This window comes from Macrobrachium nipponense, chromosome 12 (genome assembly GCF_015104395.2).
Source record: "Macrobrachium nipponense isolate FS-2020 chromosome 12, ASM1510439v2, whole genome shotgun sequence".
NCBI classification, from domain to species: domain Eukaryota; kingdom Metazoa; phylum Arthropoda; class Malacostraca; order Decapoda; family Palaemonidae; genus Macrobrachium; species Macrobrachium nipponense.
Genome location: NC_087205.1, coordinates 106,111,816 through 106,125,173, shown reverse-complemented (window position 1 = coordinate 106,125,173; position 13,358 = coordinate 106,111,816). Strand labels below are relative to the sequence as shown.

The window sequence follows — 13,358 nt, the reverse complement described above, 5'->3', positions numbered from 1 at the left end:
GAATCAAAAACAGTTAACGAAGGCTTGGAAGAGCCTAAATGTTCAGCAGGAGGCGGAAAACTATTTGCGCCTCGCTCGGAGCCGCCGAAATTCGAGGCGAAACAGGCGCATCAGGCGTAACAGACGAAAAAAGCGCCTAAGAAACACCCTTAGAACTGCTAGCTACAGCGCTAAAACCACAATCTCTACTAGTAGATGGAGCCGAAAAAGGCACAGATTGAGGCGACGAACGAGCCGCTAACGGCCGCGGCGCAACCCTACTCTCAGGCTCCTTATACCGCTTGACTGGAGGAGGCGAAGAATCGGCGCCTGAACGCCTCTTTAAGGGACGCGAAACGGGCGAATCTCGCCAAGAGCGCCGCGCGACCGGAGACGAATCGCTTGAATCATTCGAAAGGCGTCTGACCGCAACACCTTTCCAACGCTTAACCGAGCCCTGTTGAGGCGCAACAGGCTCAACAAGAGAGGCGCCTGTCTGTGGGCAAATCCCGATCGACTCCCTTGGACTTCCGGTATGTCTTCTCCCCGGTGCGGGGGAGCTGGACAGTGACCTTTGTCTAGGAGACGTGTCAGGACAGACAGACGCACCCTCAACTACACTCTTACCTGAGGCCGCTTTCTCCAAAAACGTCTTAACTGAATTACCAAGTTGCAAAACCGTATTCGCTAGTACCGAAAATTTCTGATCTAACCTCGATTCCAGACTGGCAATGGTGTCGGAAGAAACTACACGGGAAGCCGGAGAAGTGGGATTAGTAGGAGGAATAGGAGGTGTAGTTAAAGGAGACATAACAATTTGAGGAGAAACAGAAGGAACAGATGCATCGCAAGACGAAGCAGAGCTAAGTCTACTTTCCCTAAGCGCTGCTTTTCTAATTCTGTCTTTAGCTAATTTCTCCGAGTATGAACTAAAAAACTTCCATTGAGAATCAGTCCAATCAACTACACTCGTTACATGTTCGATCTGCTGAACCAAACCTGTCCCCTACACTTAACACATTTAGTGTGAGAATCATATTCTAACTTGGATAATCTAGTTTTACATCCTGAGATGCAAAACCTAACTCCCGACGGACTAGAATCCGACATGGCAACGCCTAAATAAAAAGCAAAATAACAACAACGCCAAAAAGAGTACTTCACCAATTCCGAAGATCAATTCCACCAGAAAAAAAAGCGAAGCAAAGTCATCCAACCGCACCGACCACCGATGTTCACCGACGCCGGCAGGAAAAGAATTGGATTCACCTGGGCAGTTGTACCTGGTTCTCCCGCGAGTGGAGGGAGATGACGTCATCACCACCAGTGTTGGCGACGCCGACGCGCTAAATTTGAATTAGTATCCTGCCGCTCGTGAAATCAAAATCACGGCTCTATAATTGTTCGGTAAGACACTACAATAAAAGTTGTACTTGTAGTACTCAAGGACATCTTTCTGGTCAATGAAGGTTTAAAAAACTGATGCCTGCAATACAACCAAATTTACAAGAAAAAGTGCAACCTACCTTTGTGATTCTTGATTCTTTAAAGCTTATCCTGCATGGAACATTGATAACGGCAATAGTGTTTCCCGTACCACACTGACCAGACTTATTGTCACCACAAGCAAATACAGTTCCTCGATCAGTTAAAAAGAGCGTGTGATTGCGGCCAACTGCTGCCTGCACTATTGTGAAATCTGAGAGACTGTCAACAGGAACTATTCCTGCACGATTTTCAGAATCACCAACTCCCAACTGACCTTTTTCATTACGACCTGCAAAAAAAAGATTACACATGCATCAGTTTGATAGTGCCTGTTTCAAAATTACACATACATCAGCTCAATGTTTTAAGTCATGAGGGTAATGGAGGTATCAATGTTCATGACCAGTGTCTAGCAAAAAATCTAAAATTTTGACAGAGCACATACAGAATTTTTGCTAATTCTACAAACCTGAAAACTTTCACGTGTAATCTTTGGTGAATCGGTTTAGTCAATGAGGCTTGGTACCAAATTAAGGCTTGGTACCAAATTAGTTACATATTACTAATTTCAAATGGGAACACAGCTGGCCCTTAAATGTAGGGCACACTACAATGACAAATTTTTCATCAATTTGTATTTTCCATAACTAACAAACCTGAGGTCTTGACATTAGGAAAAATCATCTAGTGCCAGCTGGAAACTGGTACTCAGGTAGTTAGAATATTGTGTATGCAAGGGACTATTGGCAAATGTACAACGGTATTTGCCAACGTTACTGTGACAAGATAAATGGTGATTAGTTTTCAAAGTGCACAAATAAGAATTGGGCAAGAGTTGAAAGGTTAGAATATACATGCATCCCTTACACAAAACAAAACAAACCCTGTACAACAATTCTGTACATACTGCAAATTACTAGAGCTTGAATATTACTGAAACTCACAGAAAATTACTGATACTTGATGCACTGGGACTGAAAACAAAATGGGGGATATTTTAGTTGTTAGCCATTAAGTAAAAGAAATAAATACCATATTTGCTGGTGTATAAGATGCACAGTTGCATAAGATGCCCTCCTATTTTACAAAGATATTTTGTGGAAAGAAACAATTTTACTATGTACCATCACACATTTATTGAAAGATATTTTTAAGTAACTTTGTAGAGAAAAATGTATGATTCTAGTCAAAATCTGATATTATACAAGTGACTTTTTTTACTTGTCAGCCATGGGTTTGCACAGTCTGAAATTTACTAATAAATAAACTACGTTACTTTATGAGAAACTGTACCCAAGCTCTTACCTCCTCTCAGGGGAGCTGTATAGTTATTTGTGTGTGATACCGTGCAAGGCCACAAGGCTATGATTTTGTTTACATCCACTCATTGCAAATGGCCGACAGGTTGACGAATGTTTTAAGAGGTAATTATTTCCCAAAGGTATAACAGAGCTTATATAATATAAGATGTATTAGGTGTTGGTTATGTATGCTTGGTAAGACTGATAATTCTGCATCTTTTCAATTTATTATTATTAGTAACACAATTTACTGTAATAACTAGGCTTGTTTTTTAATGTTTTTTATTGGCAACAATTTTTGTGCCTACCCAGTATGCTTGCCATAGCTAAGCATACCCTCCCTAGACACAGGGTAGTTTTTTGATACGTACATTAAAAGAAAAAAAGAGAAGTGTGTAATGCACTGGCAAATATGGTGACTCAAGGGGCAGCACACTAAAGGGAATAAAAGGGAACAAAAATGACTAATTAAAAATAGTTACGTAATTATTAATGGCACAGCAAAAACAATCCCGAATACCCCACATTGGACTTCAGGTGAACAGAGGTAAAGCAGTGATGCTTAGCAGGCTGATGAGAAATCCACTGGCATGTATGCATTGGAGTTTTTCTTTCAATCTCAGTAACTGATGTATCTGGATGTATTTTGCAGAAAAACATACGTAGGTATATGATCAATGGCTTTGTAATAATATAAATGATGGTGTTAAGAAATAAATAAAAAAGAAAAATCCTTAATAACATAACTGATTGCGTTGAGAAATTTAAAAAAAAATCCTTAATAATATAACTGATGGTGCTAAGACATAAAAGAAACATTCTACTCAAAATAAAAGGTAATAAGCAACTGAATTTCAGGGTAAACTACTGTATATTACTATTTGTAACTGCAAAAATTAACGTGCTTTCATTAAGTGGTAGAAATATCATATCTAGTGCAATGTTTACTTATAACAAAACAAATACAAGAACACAGTCTTACCAACAGTAAATGCCTTTCCCTCCTCTGTTATAATAACAGAATGAGCAGCTGTACAGTGTGATGCAACAAAGGCAACTTTTATCCCTTTAAATGTTGAAATGTGTTTAGGAACAAAGTGAATCAAAGATGGAACACTGTTCAGATTTCTTCTGCCTATGTATTCCCACTGAGCACATCCAGTGAAGAGAACAGTTCCACGTTCTTCAGGTATACTGAGCCTCTGGAACATCAATAAGACATAAATTACTACAAAATAAACATTAAGCATTAGTAATTTACATATATTGTATAAACTATTTATTAAAGCATGTCTGTGCAACGCTTCTTACATAATATTTCAGTATATTTGAAATCAACATTCTTAAAACCAGGATATAAACATTACCCTTAAAAAATATAAACAATAACTGAATATTGCTCTGATACCTAACCAAATTTCATACAACATATGAGAAATTAAATTCTGTCTAATCACATTTCATACAACACATGAGGTTAAATTCTGTCTAATCACATAACAGTACGCTGTTTAACATTTAAAAACACACATGGAAAGTCCTATCCATACAATAAAAAGTACTCCAATTGAAAGTACTACTATAATGATTTTAAAAATAACAAATTTGTAACTAATTTGTATTTTCATAACTAACAAACCTGAGGTCTTAACATTAGGATTTACTAGCGCCAAGCTGAAACCGGTAGAATTAAAATTACACTTGTGAGATCCAGGGACTAATGGCATCTATACCAGGTTCACGGGGCATGTATACCCAGAATGCCCACGGCTACCTGTGACCCATCAGTTATATTTCTAACCCAGTTAGACTGCTAGAGGGGTGGTTCGAGGTGGGCCTTTAACTGTTAGACCTCAGGTTTGTTAGTTATGAAAAATACAAATTAGTTACAAATTTGGTATTTGTTCATACACGAAACAAACCTTCGGTCTTAACATTAGGATAGACTTACTATTGGAGGGAGGTAAGTCTCTACAACTGACTGGAAGTTTGCCACCTTATCCATTTCCGAATATATAGGGAAATTCTAGAGAATGGACAATGAACCTAGGACCAAAGATATAAGCGGATCTATTGGTTTCCTCCACTGGGTGTAGATACCATTCTACTGTTTACTCTTGTCCCTTGCGACTGGATCGACCTTCACCCCTCTTTCCTTATTATCCAGAGGGGTGTGTTGCTACTGAAAAGTATATCATCAGCTAAGATAGCTTCACAGTATGGCTGACCATCTCACCTGCATCTAGTCCGTTCCAGCACATGACGGTACTCCTCCTTCATATTGCCCGTAGTTAAAGGAGTAGGAAGAAAGTAGTAAAGAAAAAAGACCAGTCATCCCATTCATTCTACTTTCATACCTTCATCTTAGACTAGACGCAAACTGACCCGCCAGGGGCACTGGATGAACTATATCACTTGTTGGGCCGCCACCACTGGACCCAAGGAAAAGGTGTCCAAGGATCTATGGGCAACATCCTTTCAAATAAAATGAGGTGAAAGTTGTTTGGCGCTTCCACACGCAGCTTTCAGAATTTTATCCACAGACATGTTCTTCTTAAATGCTAGGGAAGCACTCACACCCCTGATGTCATGAGCTCTAGCTCCCACCTGGCTATCTGACCCTCTGTCTTCTGCAGTATAAGCATTTCTGATTGTCTCCCTTAGCCAAAATGATATTGTATTCTTGGACACTTCCTTCTTGTTCCGTCCTGTACTTACGAACAACCTCTGGCACCCGGCCTGAGGTGCCTTGTTCTCTTTAAGTACTCCCTTAGTGCCCTGACGGGGCACAGGAGCATTTCAGCTTTGTCGTTGTCTACAAAGTCTGCCAAGGAAGGTATGGTAAAGGAGTCGAATCTGCCGTCTACTATTGTTGGATTTTGGGTCTTTGCCACGAATTCTGGGACAAACTCACACACCATTGATCTCCAACCTCTCGAGTGCTTTATGAGATATGAGAGGCCATGTAGCTCCCCACCCTTTTGGTTGAAGCCAGGGCCAATAAGAAGACTGTCTTCAGGGTCAGGCTCCTATCCGTGGACTGCCTTAGTGGTTCGTAAGGGGGTTTTGTCAGACTACTCAGTACCTTGGTCAGATCCCAATCTGGGGTTTTTAGCTCCTTTGGTGGGCATGACTGTTCAAAGCTCCTCATCAGCATGGCCAACTCCCATGAAGACGATATGTCCACTCCTTTCATTCGTAAGACTGAGGCTAGAGCAGCCCTGTACCCCTTCACTGCAGATACAGACATATGTTTTTCTGTTCTGAGATATATCAGAAAGTCCGCTAACTGCTGAATAGTGGTACCGAGTGGAGACACGTTCCCCCTACGACACCAATCACAGTATGCTGACCACATTCCCTTGGTATACTGTCGCAGATGATTTTCTGATATTCCAACCTGCCATCTGAGTTTGCTGCTTTCTGCGAAAAAACCCTCGCTCTCGGAGGAGATACTTGACAGTCTCCACCCGTGAAGCGATAGGGACTTCACCGACTGGTGGTACCTCTCCACGTGAGGCTGACACAGAAGGTTGCTCCATGGAGGTAACTCTCTTGGCACATCTACTAGGAGTTCCAGTAGGTCTGGAAACCACTCTGCTTTCGGCCATAACGGGGCTACCAGGGTCATCTTGAGGTTCTGAGACCGCATTACCCTGTTCCTAGAACCTGACGGATTAGACAAAATGGAGGAAATGCGTACACGTCCAGATTGTCCCAGGGGTGTTGTAGCGCATCTTCTGCTGCTGCCTCTGCGTCCGGGACTACTGAACAATACACTTCCAACTTTTTGTTGTACTGGTTGCGAATAGGTCTATGATCGGTCCTTCCCACAACATGAGCATCCTGTCCACGACCTGTTGGTGTAGGGACCAACTCCGTTCCCAGAATCTGATCCCTGCGGCTCAACTTGTCGGCCACTATGTTTTCTTTTTCCCGGAATATACCTGGCCTTGATGTCTACCAGGTTCTCTATAGCCCACTGGTGAAGTTGAACTGTCATCACATGTAACTGCCGAGAAACTAGGCCTCCTTGCTTGTTTATATAAGCTACTACTGTGGTGTTGTCTGACATCAATACCACCGAGTGTCCCTTTACTCTCTCCCTGAATTCTTGTAGAGCCAGGAAAGCTGCTTTCAACTCCAGCACGTTTATATGGAGTTCTCTGTCCTTGCAACTCCATTTTGCTGACACCATCAACTCCTCCATATGGGCTCCCCAGCCTTCTAGTGATGCATCCGAGAACAGCAAGAGGTCTGGGGAGGATTGTTGAAGGGGGACACCCACTGTCAGATTGTCGTCGTCCACCCACCACAGCAAGTCTTTCCTCACTTCTGCCGACAAGGGAATTTGCTCGTACGGGTGATCTACTGTTGGTGACCAAACTCCTTCATCCTCCATTGTAGGGACCGAAGGTGTAGCCTTCCTTGTGGTACTAGCTTCTCCAGGGAGGTTAGGATTCCCAGCACCACCTGCCACTGTCTTGCTGCTGTGTCTGCTTTCCCAGAAAGGCATTCACCCACTTGTTTGCATTTCTGTACTCTTTGGTCTGTCGGGAATACTTTGGCTTGTGTTGTGTCTATCACCATTCCCAGATATTCCAAACGTTGACTTGGATCCAGCTGCGACTTCTGCTGATTCACCACAATACCTAGGCTGTGACAAAGCTGCAGGAGGGTCGCCCTGTCCCTGAGTAATTTCTCCCTGGACTTTGCTATCACCAGCCAATCGTCCAGATATCTTATCAGCCTGATCCCCTGAGCGTGCGCCCATGCCGACACGAGGGTGAACACTCTTGTAAAAACTTGAGGAGACGTTGTCAATCCGAAGCACAGGACCTTGAACTCGAAAGCTTTCCCTGCAAGACTGAAGCGGAGAAATTTCCTTGAAGACTGATGGACTGGTATCTGAAAGTATGCGTCCTTTAGATCGACTTGTCAGCATAAAGTCTCCGATTCTGACTGCTTGTAGAACCGTTTTCGGAGTTTCCATCTTGAAACTGGTTTTCCTTATAAACAGATTCAGCGTTGACAGGTCTATTACTGTCCTCCACTCCCCGTTGGATTTGGGTACCAGGAAAATCCTGCTGTAGAAGCCTTTGTCGGACTGCATACTTGTTGCACAGCTCCTTTTTCCATCATCTTCTTCACTTCGTCCTGCAGAATAGTGGCCTTCTGAGATCTGTGGGCATAAGTGACGTGGGGTAATGGTTGATCTGTCAGGGGCGGGGTTACCTCGAACGGAATCAAATACCCGATCCTGAGAACATCCACCACCCACTGCTCTGCCCCTAGTTCCTGCCACACCTTCCAGTGATTTGCCAGGCAACCCCCCACTGGTGTGGCCGAGTGATGGGAGGCGCCCATCCTATCTTCTTGAGCCTCTCCCCCTTCCCCTATTGCCCCTTCCTGTCTTTTGTTTCTATTGTGAAGGGCCGATGAGTTATCCTCTTTGGGGAAGAGGGTCTTGTGACTCTATTAGGGATGCTATGTCTCACTGGTTTCTTTCGAGACATCTGCTGTTGTCTTCCCTCCAAAGGAATAGTTTGACTGTTAGAGGTTTTCCTAACTGCCTGTTGCACCAACCTATCGTTAGTGTCCATCCTTCTTCTATCTATCGCTTCTTCCAGTATGACCTCTGGCAACAGTAGTTGCGATTCCAAGATATCCCCATTCCTCATTGCTAACAGGGAATCCAAATCCACATTGCGGCTTAGTCTAGCCAATGCTGCATCTCTCCTCATTAGCAGGATATTTGCCCAAACATTGGCACTTACGTTTGTCAGGTACGCAATCGCCTTGGACCCTGACTGTAGTAATCTAATGAACAATGGTTCATCTACTACTTTCCTTGTTGCTTCCGAGGATGCAATTTTCGCCACTGCTGTTGACCAAAGGTCTAACCAGGACGCAGCCTGAAAGACAGAAGAAGCTGTTGCTTCTAACGTGGCAGCCTCTTGGTACGTCATCGAATGGCACTCCATTTTAACCTGATCCAAGGTTAATCCAGGCCTTAACCTTACAACATTAGGGTTCATTTGTCTAGACAGCAAAGGGACCTTCGGTGTCGTATAATATTTCCTTTGCTTTATCATTGGAGGGGGAATAAATTTAAATGATCTATTAGATCTTGAGGAATTATCCCTCCCTGCAATCTTTGCGTTTACGTGTTGCAAGACCGATTCCGCATGACTCGAGCAAGGCAATTCATACGACACCTTGGTATCCCTCTTTAGTCCAAACGCCATGTCAATTCCAGGAGGAAGCATACTGGCCGGTGTTTCTGTCTTCTCCCGAAAGGCCTAGTGAATTGACGAATCAATCAATAACCTCTGCATACGAGGCCAGAAACTCTTGGTTTGCTCCTTCCTCCGGCTCTAGTGTACCACTCTCCGTCACGAGAGATGTTGTCTCGCCTCTATCTTCTGACAGACGGCCCGGAATTCCACGGCCGCCTGCCCCTACTACGGCCTCTGGCCCTCTTTGATCTTTGCTGGCCGCTGTTGGCTCGATCCCAGATAGTCAGACAGGGGAACGAGAACGTCTCACTCTTTCTCTGCTCACGGATCTAGAGCGAGAATCTCGTCTAGATCTCCAAGATGAAGGCTCCTTAAGACAGAGGTAAGTTCGTCTTTATTAGCATTGGCATCGTTTTCGAGCGTCGGCGAGCCAGGCCTCGGCCTTCTATCCAGACGGACACTGCTTCCCCGAACGTATCCGCCGAGGTTGCCAACTCTCTATTTTTTGTACTTTTAAATAGGAGCCTTATCGTCCTTCGTACGTATTTTGAACGGCCTTAGGGCGAAACTGGATATCTGCATTCCAATCCTCTGCTGCACCTTTCGCCGCCAACGTCGATTTTAAACCAGAGGTATCGCAGTTTTTGCGATCCGAACTGGCAACTCCGCCGTCGGCCGCTAGCTCGCCGGCCGTCCGTCACCTCTCTCGCTTGTTCGGACTCTTGCGAACGGCTTCGTCTGGCAACCTTGTGCTTAATAGCCACTGATTTTCCGACCTTCTTGCTGACTTGGAAATGACAGTCTTCGTCCGAAGGAGAGGAAGAATTGATTCTTCTCCTCTTGGCCCGAGGATCCGCTAGGAACTCCCGAATCCTCCTCCAACGCTTGACTGGCGCTCGCCGTGACGTTATCGGACTTAGCGATGACGCCGAACTAGAGGAAGAAGACGAAGAAGGCGAATCACACTTTTTCTTTTTGTCTCTCTTATTCATTCAAAAGCTCCTCTATATCCTGTAACTTCTGCATTACAGTTTGCATTGACGGATCAGAAGCGTATTAGCGTCTGGGTGCAGCGAAAAAGGCCGAGAATCGGTCTGTGACGTCATCACGCCTGCCATCTCAGGAGTGTGACGTATGTTGTGACGTCATCGCTCTCGTAGGGAGAGACTGAGAGGTTTTCTGCTGGTAACCGCACGTTTGCTGCCAAATTACCTCACACGTTCTGCATCGCTGTAAATACTGAGTGGGATGGAGAACAGCGGCATTATTCCCATAAAGTTGCAAGCCCGGGGGATGAGGAACCATTCAGCGCTGCCGGCCCCTGCTGGAACCGTGACGTCATATAATGCGCAAGCAGACCATCCAAGGTTGGTACGCCTGGTAGGCCTAGCGCTGACCACGTACCATCTAACCTATGCGCTTGCGTAGCAGGAGCCTGGAACAAAGATGGCGGATCTCCCCCTCTACTTGCTGGGAACAAAGGAGAGTGCAAATTATTCATAAAATTACCCAAGGCCCCCTCCTGACGTTTCCGATACAGAACCGCTAGCGAAACCGAAGGGGTATGAGAAAACAATTCAAAAAATCAGGGGTGGAAGAAACATATGGAGCAGCCTGGTTTATTACCGATACAAAAGAAGCCGGTAAGGTTTGGTCATCCAAAGATGGCGTCACCCCCTTTCTTTTGTATTGGCTTTTCCCATAGAACTTCTTCCACTGTTCCACCGACCAACCGCGACAAACAGAACACGGATTAGTAACCGTTACATAACGTTTTCCCTGCACCTACTACACGTTGGATGAGGATCCGTCGACAACCGAGGTTAGGAACCTAGAACAAGGGAAGCCACTGACTCCTGGGCATTTCCTTTGTCTCCTCTTCGAAGCGGTAGACGATCCCGATGTTGAGCAAAATCTCCATCATACCACGTATACACTCTTACCACACACTGATCACACTTGGAGAAAGAAAAGGAATGAAAAATAAAAAATGAAATGGATAAAGAACGGGCAAACTGAAAAACCGGCTTTAAATGAGATAGACAGTAACACGTCTTATCTTAAAGGCGGTAGGAAAATAACTGATGGGTCACAGGTAGCCGTGGGCATTCTGGGTATACATGCCCCGTGACCTGGTATAGATGCCATTAGTCCCTGGATCTCACAAGTGTAATTTTAATTCTACCGGTTTCCAGCTTGGCGCTAGTAAATCCTAATGTTAAGACCGAAGGTTTGTTTCGTGTATGAACAAATAACAAATACAAATTTTTTATAACAGAAGTTATACGATGGATCCAAGAATGTATTTTCAAGCAATTTAGTTGCCATTTTATACTCAATTTTGGTAAATCTGCATTAAAAATCAAATAAACATTTCCTTCAAAACTTCAATACTTTTTTATTCAGTTTACTATCCCACAATGTCTAAAACATGTCGTAAGCTACTTGAGCTTAGGTTAATGCAGTGGTTTCCAACCTTTGGCATTTTGAGATTCGTTGTCTTCAACATCACAATCCTCTTATCCTATAAGCAGATTTGCTTTCTCCGTTAATTGTGAAGTGTTCTGTCAATTATCGTGTATTCAATTTATATTATTGAAATAATTAAGATAATTAATTAAAATTAAATTATGTCAACATTACGGCAAAAAAATATAAAAAAGTGTTCTCGCCCCCAGAATACGAAGTGAATATAGACTGTTTACACTACAATGCTAAAGGTAAGGGTATTTATAACTTTCAGTCATTTTACCCCCTTCTTGCTTCTCATCTTCTCTCACCCTGTCTGTTAGAACCATCTACTTACCCCGAACCACATTTTATCTCTCTTTCAATCACCATATGCACTCAGCGCTTACTACCAGGAATGCTTCCATAACTAACATGTCTGGTTGGTTTACGAGTGTTCTCCCACACCCAAAACCCAAACTTTCCAAGCATCCCCAACCATGTCGGACAGTGATAGGAAGTTAAAAATACTTGACAGACGCAAAACAACCTAATCTCCTGGGGTAAAATACCAAATGGCTGGCCTCTACCGTAGCGTGACCACCTTCCTGAAAAAAGTACTTTAACACGTCCCGTAACCCAGGAAAGACATTGGTCAAGAGCCAGCGTTCATCGAAGCAATACCTTGGGACCTCTACTTTCCTCTCGAAGTAAATTTTTTTCTCCCAAGTCACAAATTAAGGCCATAATTTCCAATTTTCAGGAAGGTGGTCGCGCTATGGTAGAGGCTAGCCATTCCGTATTTAACGCTACATCAAAAGACCTAAAAGTAGAGGTAAGGAGTAATTACTTAGAAATACTACACAGTAAAGTGTAAAAAGCAAACCATTAGAATACAGTATAAGATAAAAGGGTATTTCTACAGAAGCAGTCCGAACGGACTGCAAGGAATTATCCGCGGGGGATACGACCATCCTATCCGGGATTGGGGCGTGCAAGTCCAATGTATTTTGCCGTGTTTAGTACTGGCCCCTGGGGGGTTAATTACAGTCGTCCGAATAAATATACTTAAAATTCTCGTTCAGGGGGTAAAACTGCATAGAAAAACCGCAACTGCCATAGTCTAGACCGCCACGGATAAGTACCCTAGATCTACCAATAAAAGTAGAGGTAAGGAGTAATTACTTAGAAATATTACACAGTAGTGTTAAAAGCAAACCATTACAATACAGTTACAATGGGTTTAAGCAACGAAACTTCGCCACTAGCCTACCTGATTGGACGTATCCTATGAATTTGCCCGGATTTAGTCAGTAGCTTAGTTACTGTTCATAACATTACCTAATTTAGCTGTTGAAATTCATGCAAATTCCTTGCTATCCCTGTTTTACTTACGTTACTTAAGACAACCTAGGTAGTAGGTATCCCTACCTAGCAACTTGCCCCGGGTCTAAAATAAAAAAAAAATAAATTGCTAGCTAAGCTTCCCATGAGCATTAAAGGGCAGCCTTTTACGCTAAGGCCGGTTCCTTCATTGCACCTCTTAAATTGTGCATCGCGTCTATTGCATCCAAAGGCAATATTACCTTCTTCTCTGGATCCGAAGAGGAAGCCGAATCGGAGGCGACACTGTCCTGACTGGTGTCATCTTGCAGGAGCGATGCTTCTGCAGATCCCTCGTTAGCCGATAGCGGCGGATCTTCTTTCAGTTTCTTGGTCTCCTGCTCCTCTTCGTCCTCTGCTGGTCTCTTCTCCGGGGTCATCTTGGGGGTATAGACGGCGTGGAACACAGAAAAACGGCGCGGCGAGAGAGGCTGTATCAACACTTAATTTTTTTTTAACAATAAAAGCTGGCTGAGCTGTTGTCTTCCCGGCACCCGACAAGCGATGAGGCACATAAGCA

General features: G+C 43.7%; 1 protein-coding gene across 1 annotated transcript in view; it reads right to left on the bottom strand.

Annotated features, from left to right (window-relative positions):
• LOC135224738 (protein RCC2 homolog) overlaps nt 1-13,358 on the bottom strand; it is a 37,681-nt gene extending 24,323 nt beyond the window's left edge. The window contains exons 1-3 of the mRNA XM_064264060.1: nt 13,042-13,358; nt 3,751-3,970; nt 1,506-1,756 (exon numbers count right to left, since the gene is read on the bottom strand). Of these exons, the coding sequence (XP_064120130.1) occupies nt 1,506-1,756; nt 3,751-3,970; nt 13,042-13,218 (648 nt within the window). The 5' untranslated portion in view covers nt 13,219-13,358. The remainder of the gene's footprint in view (nt 1-1,505; nt 1,757-3,750; nt 3,971-13,041) is intronic.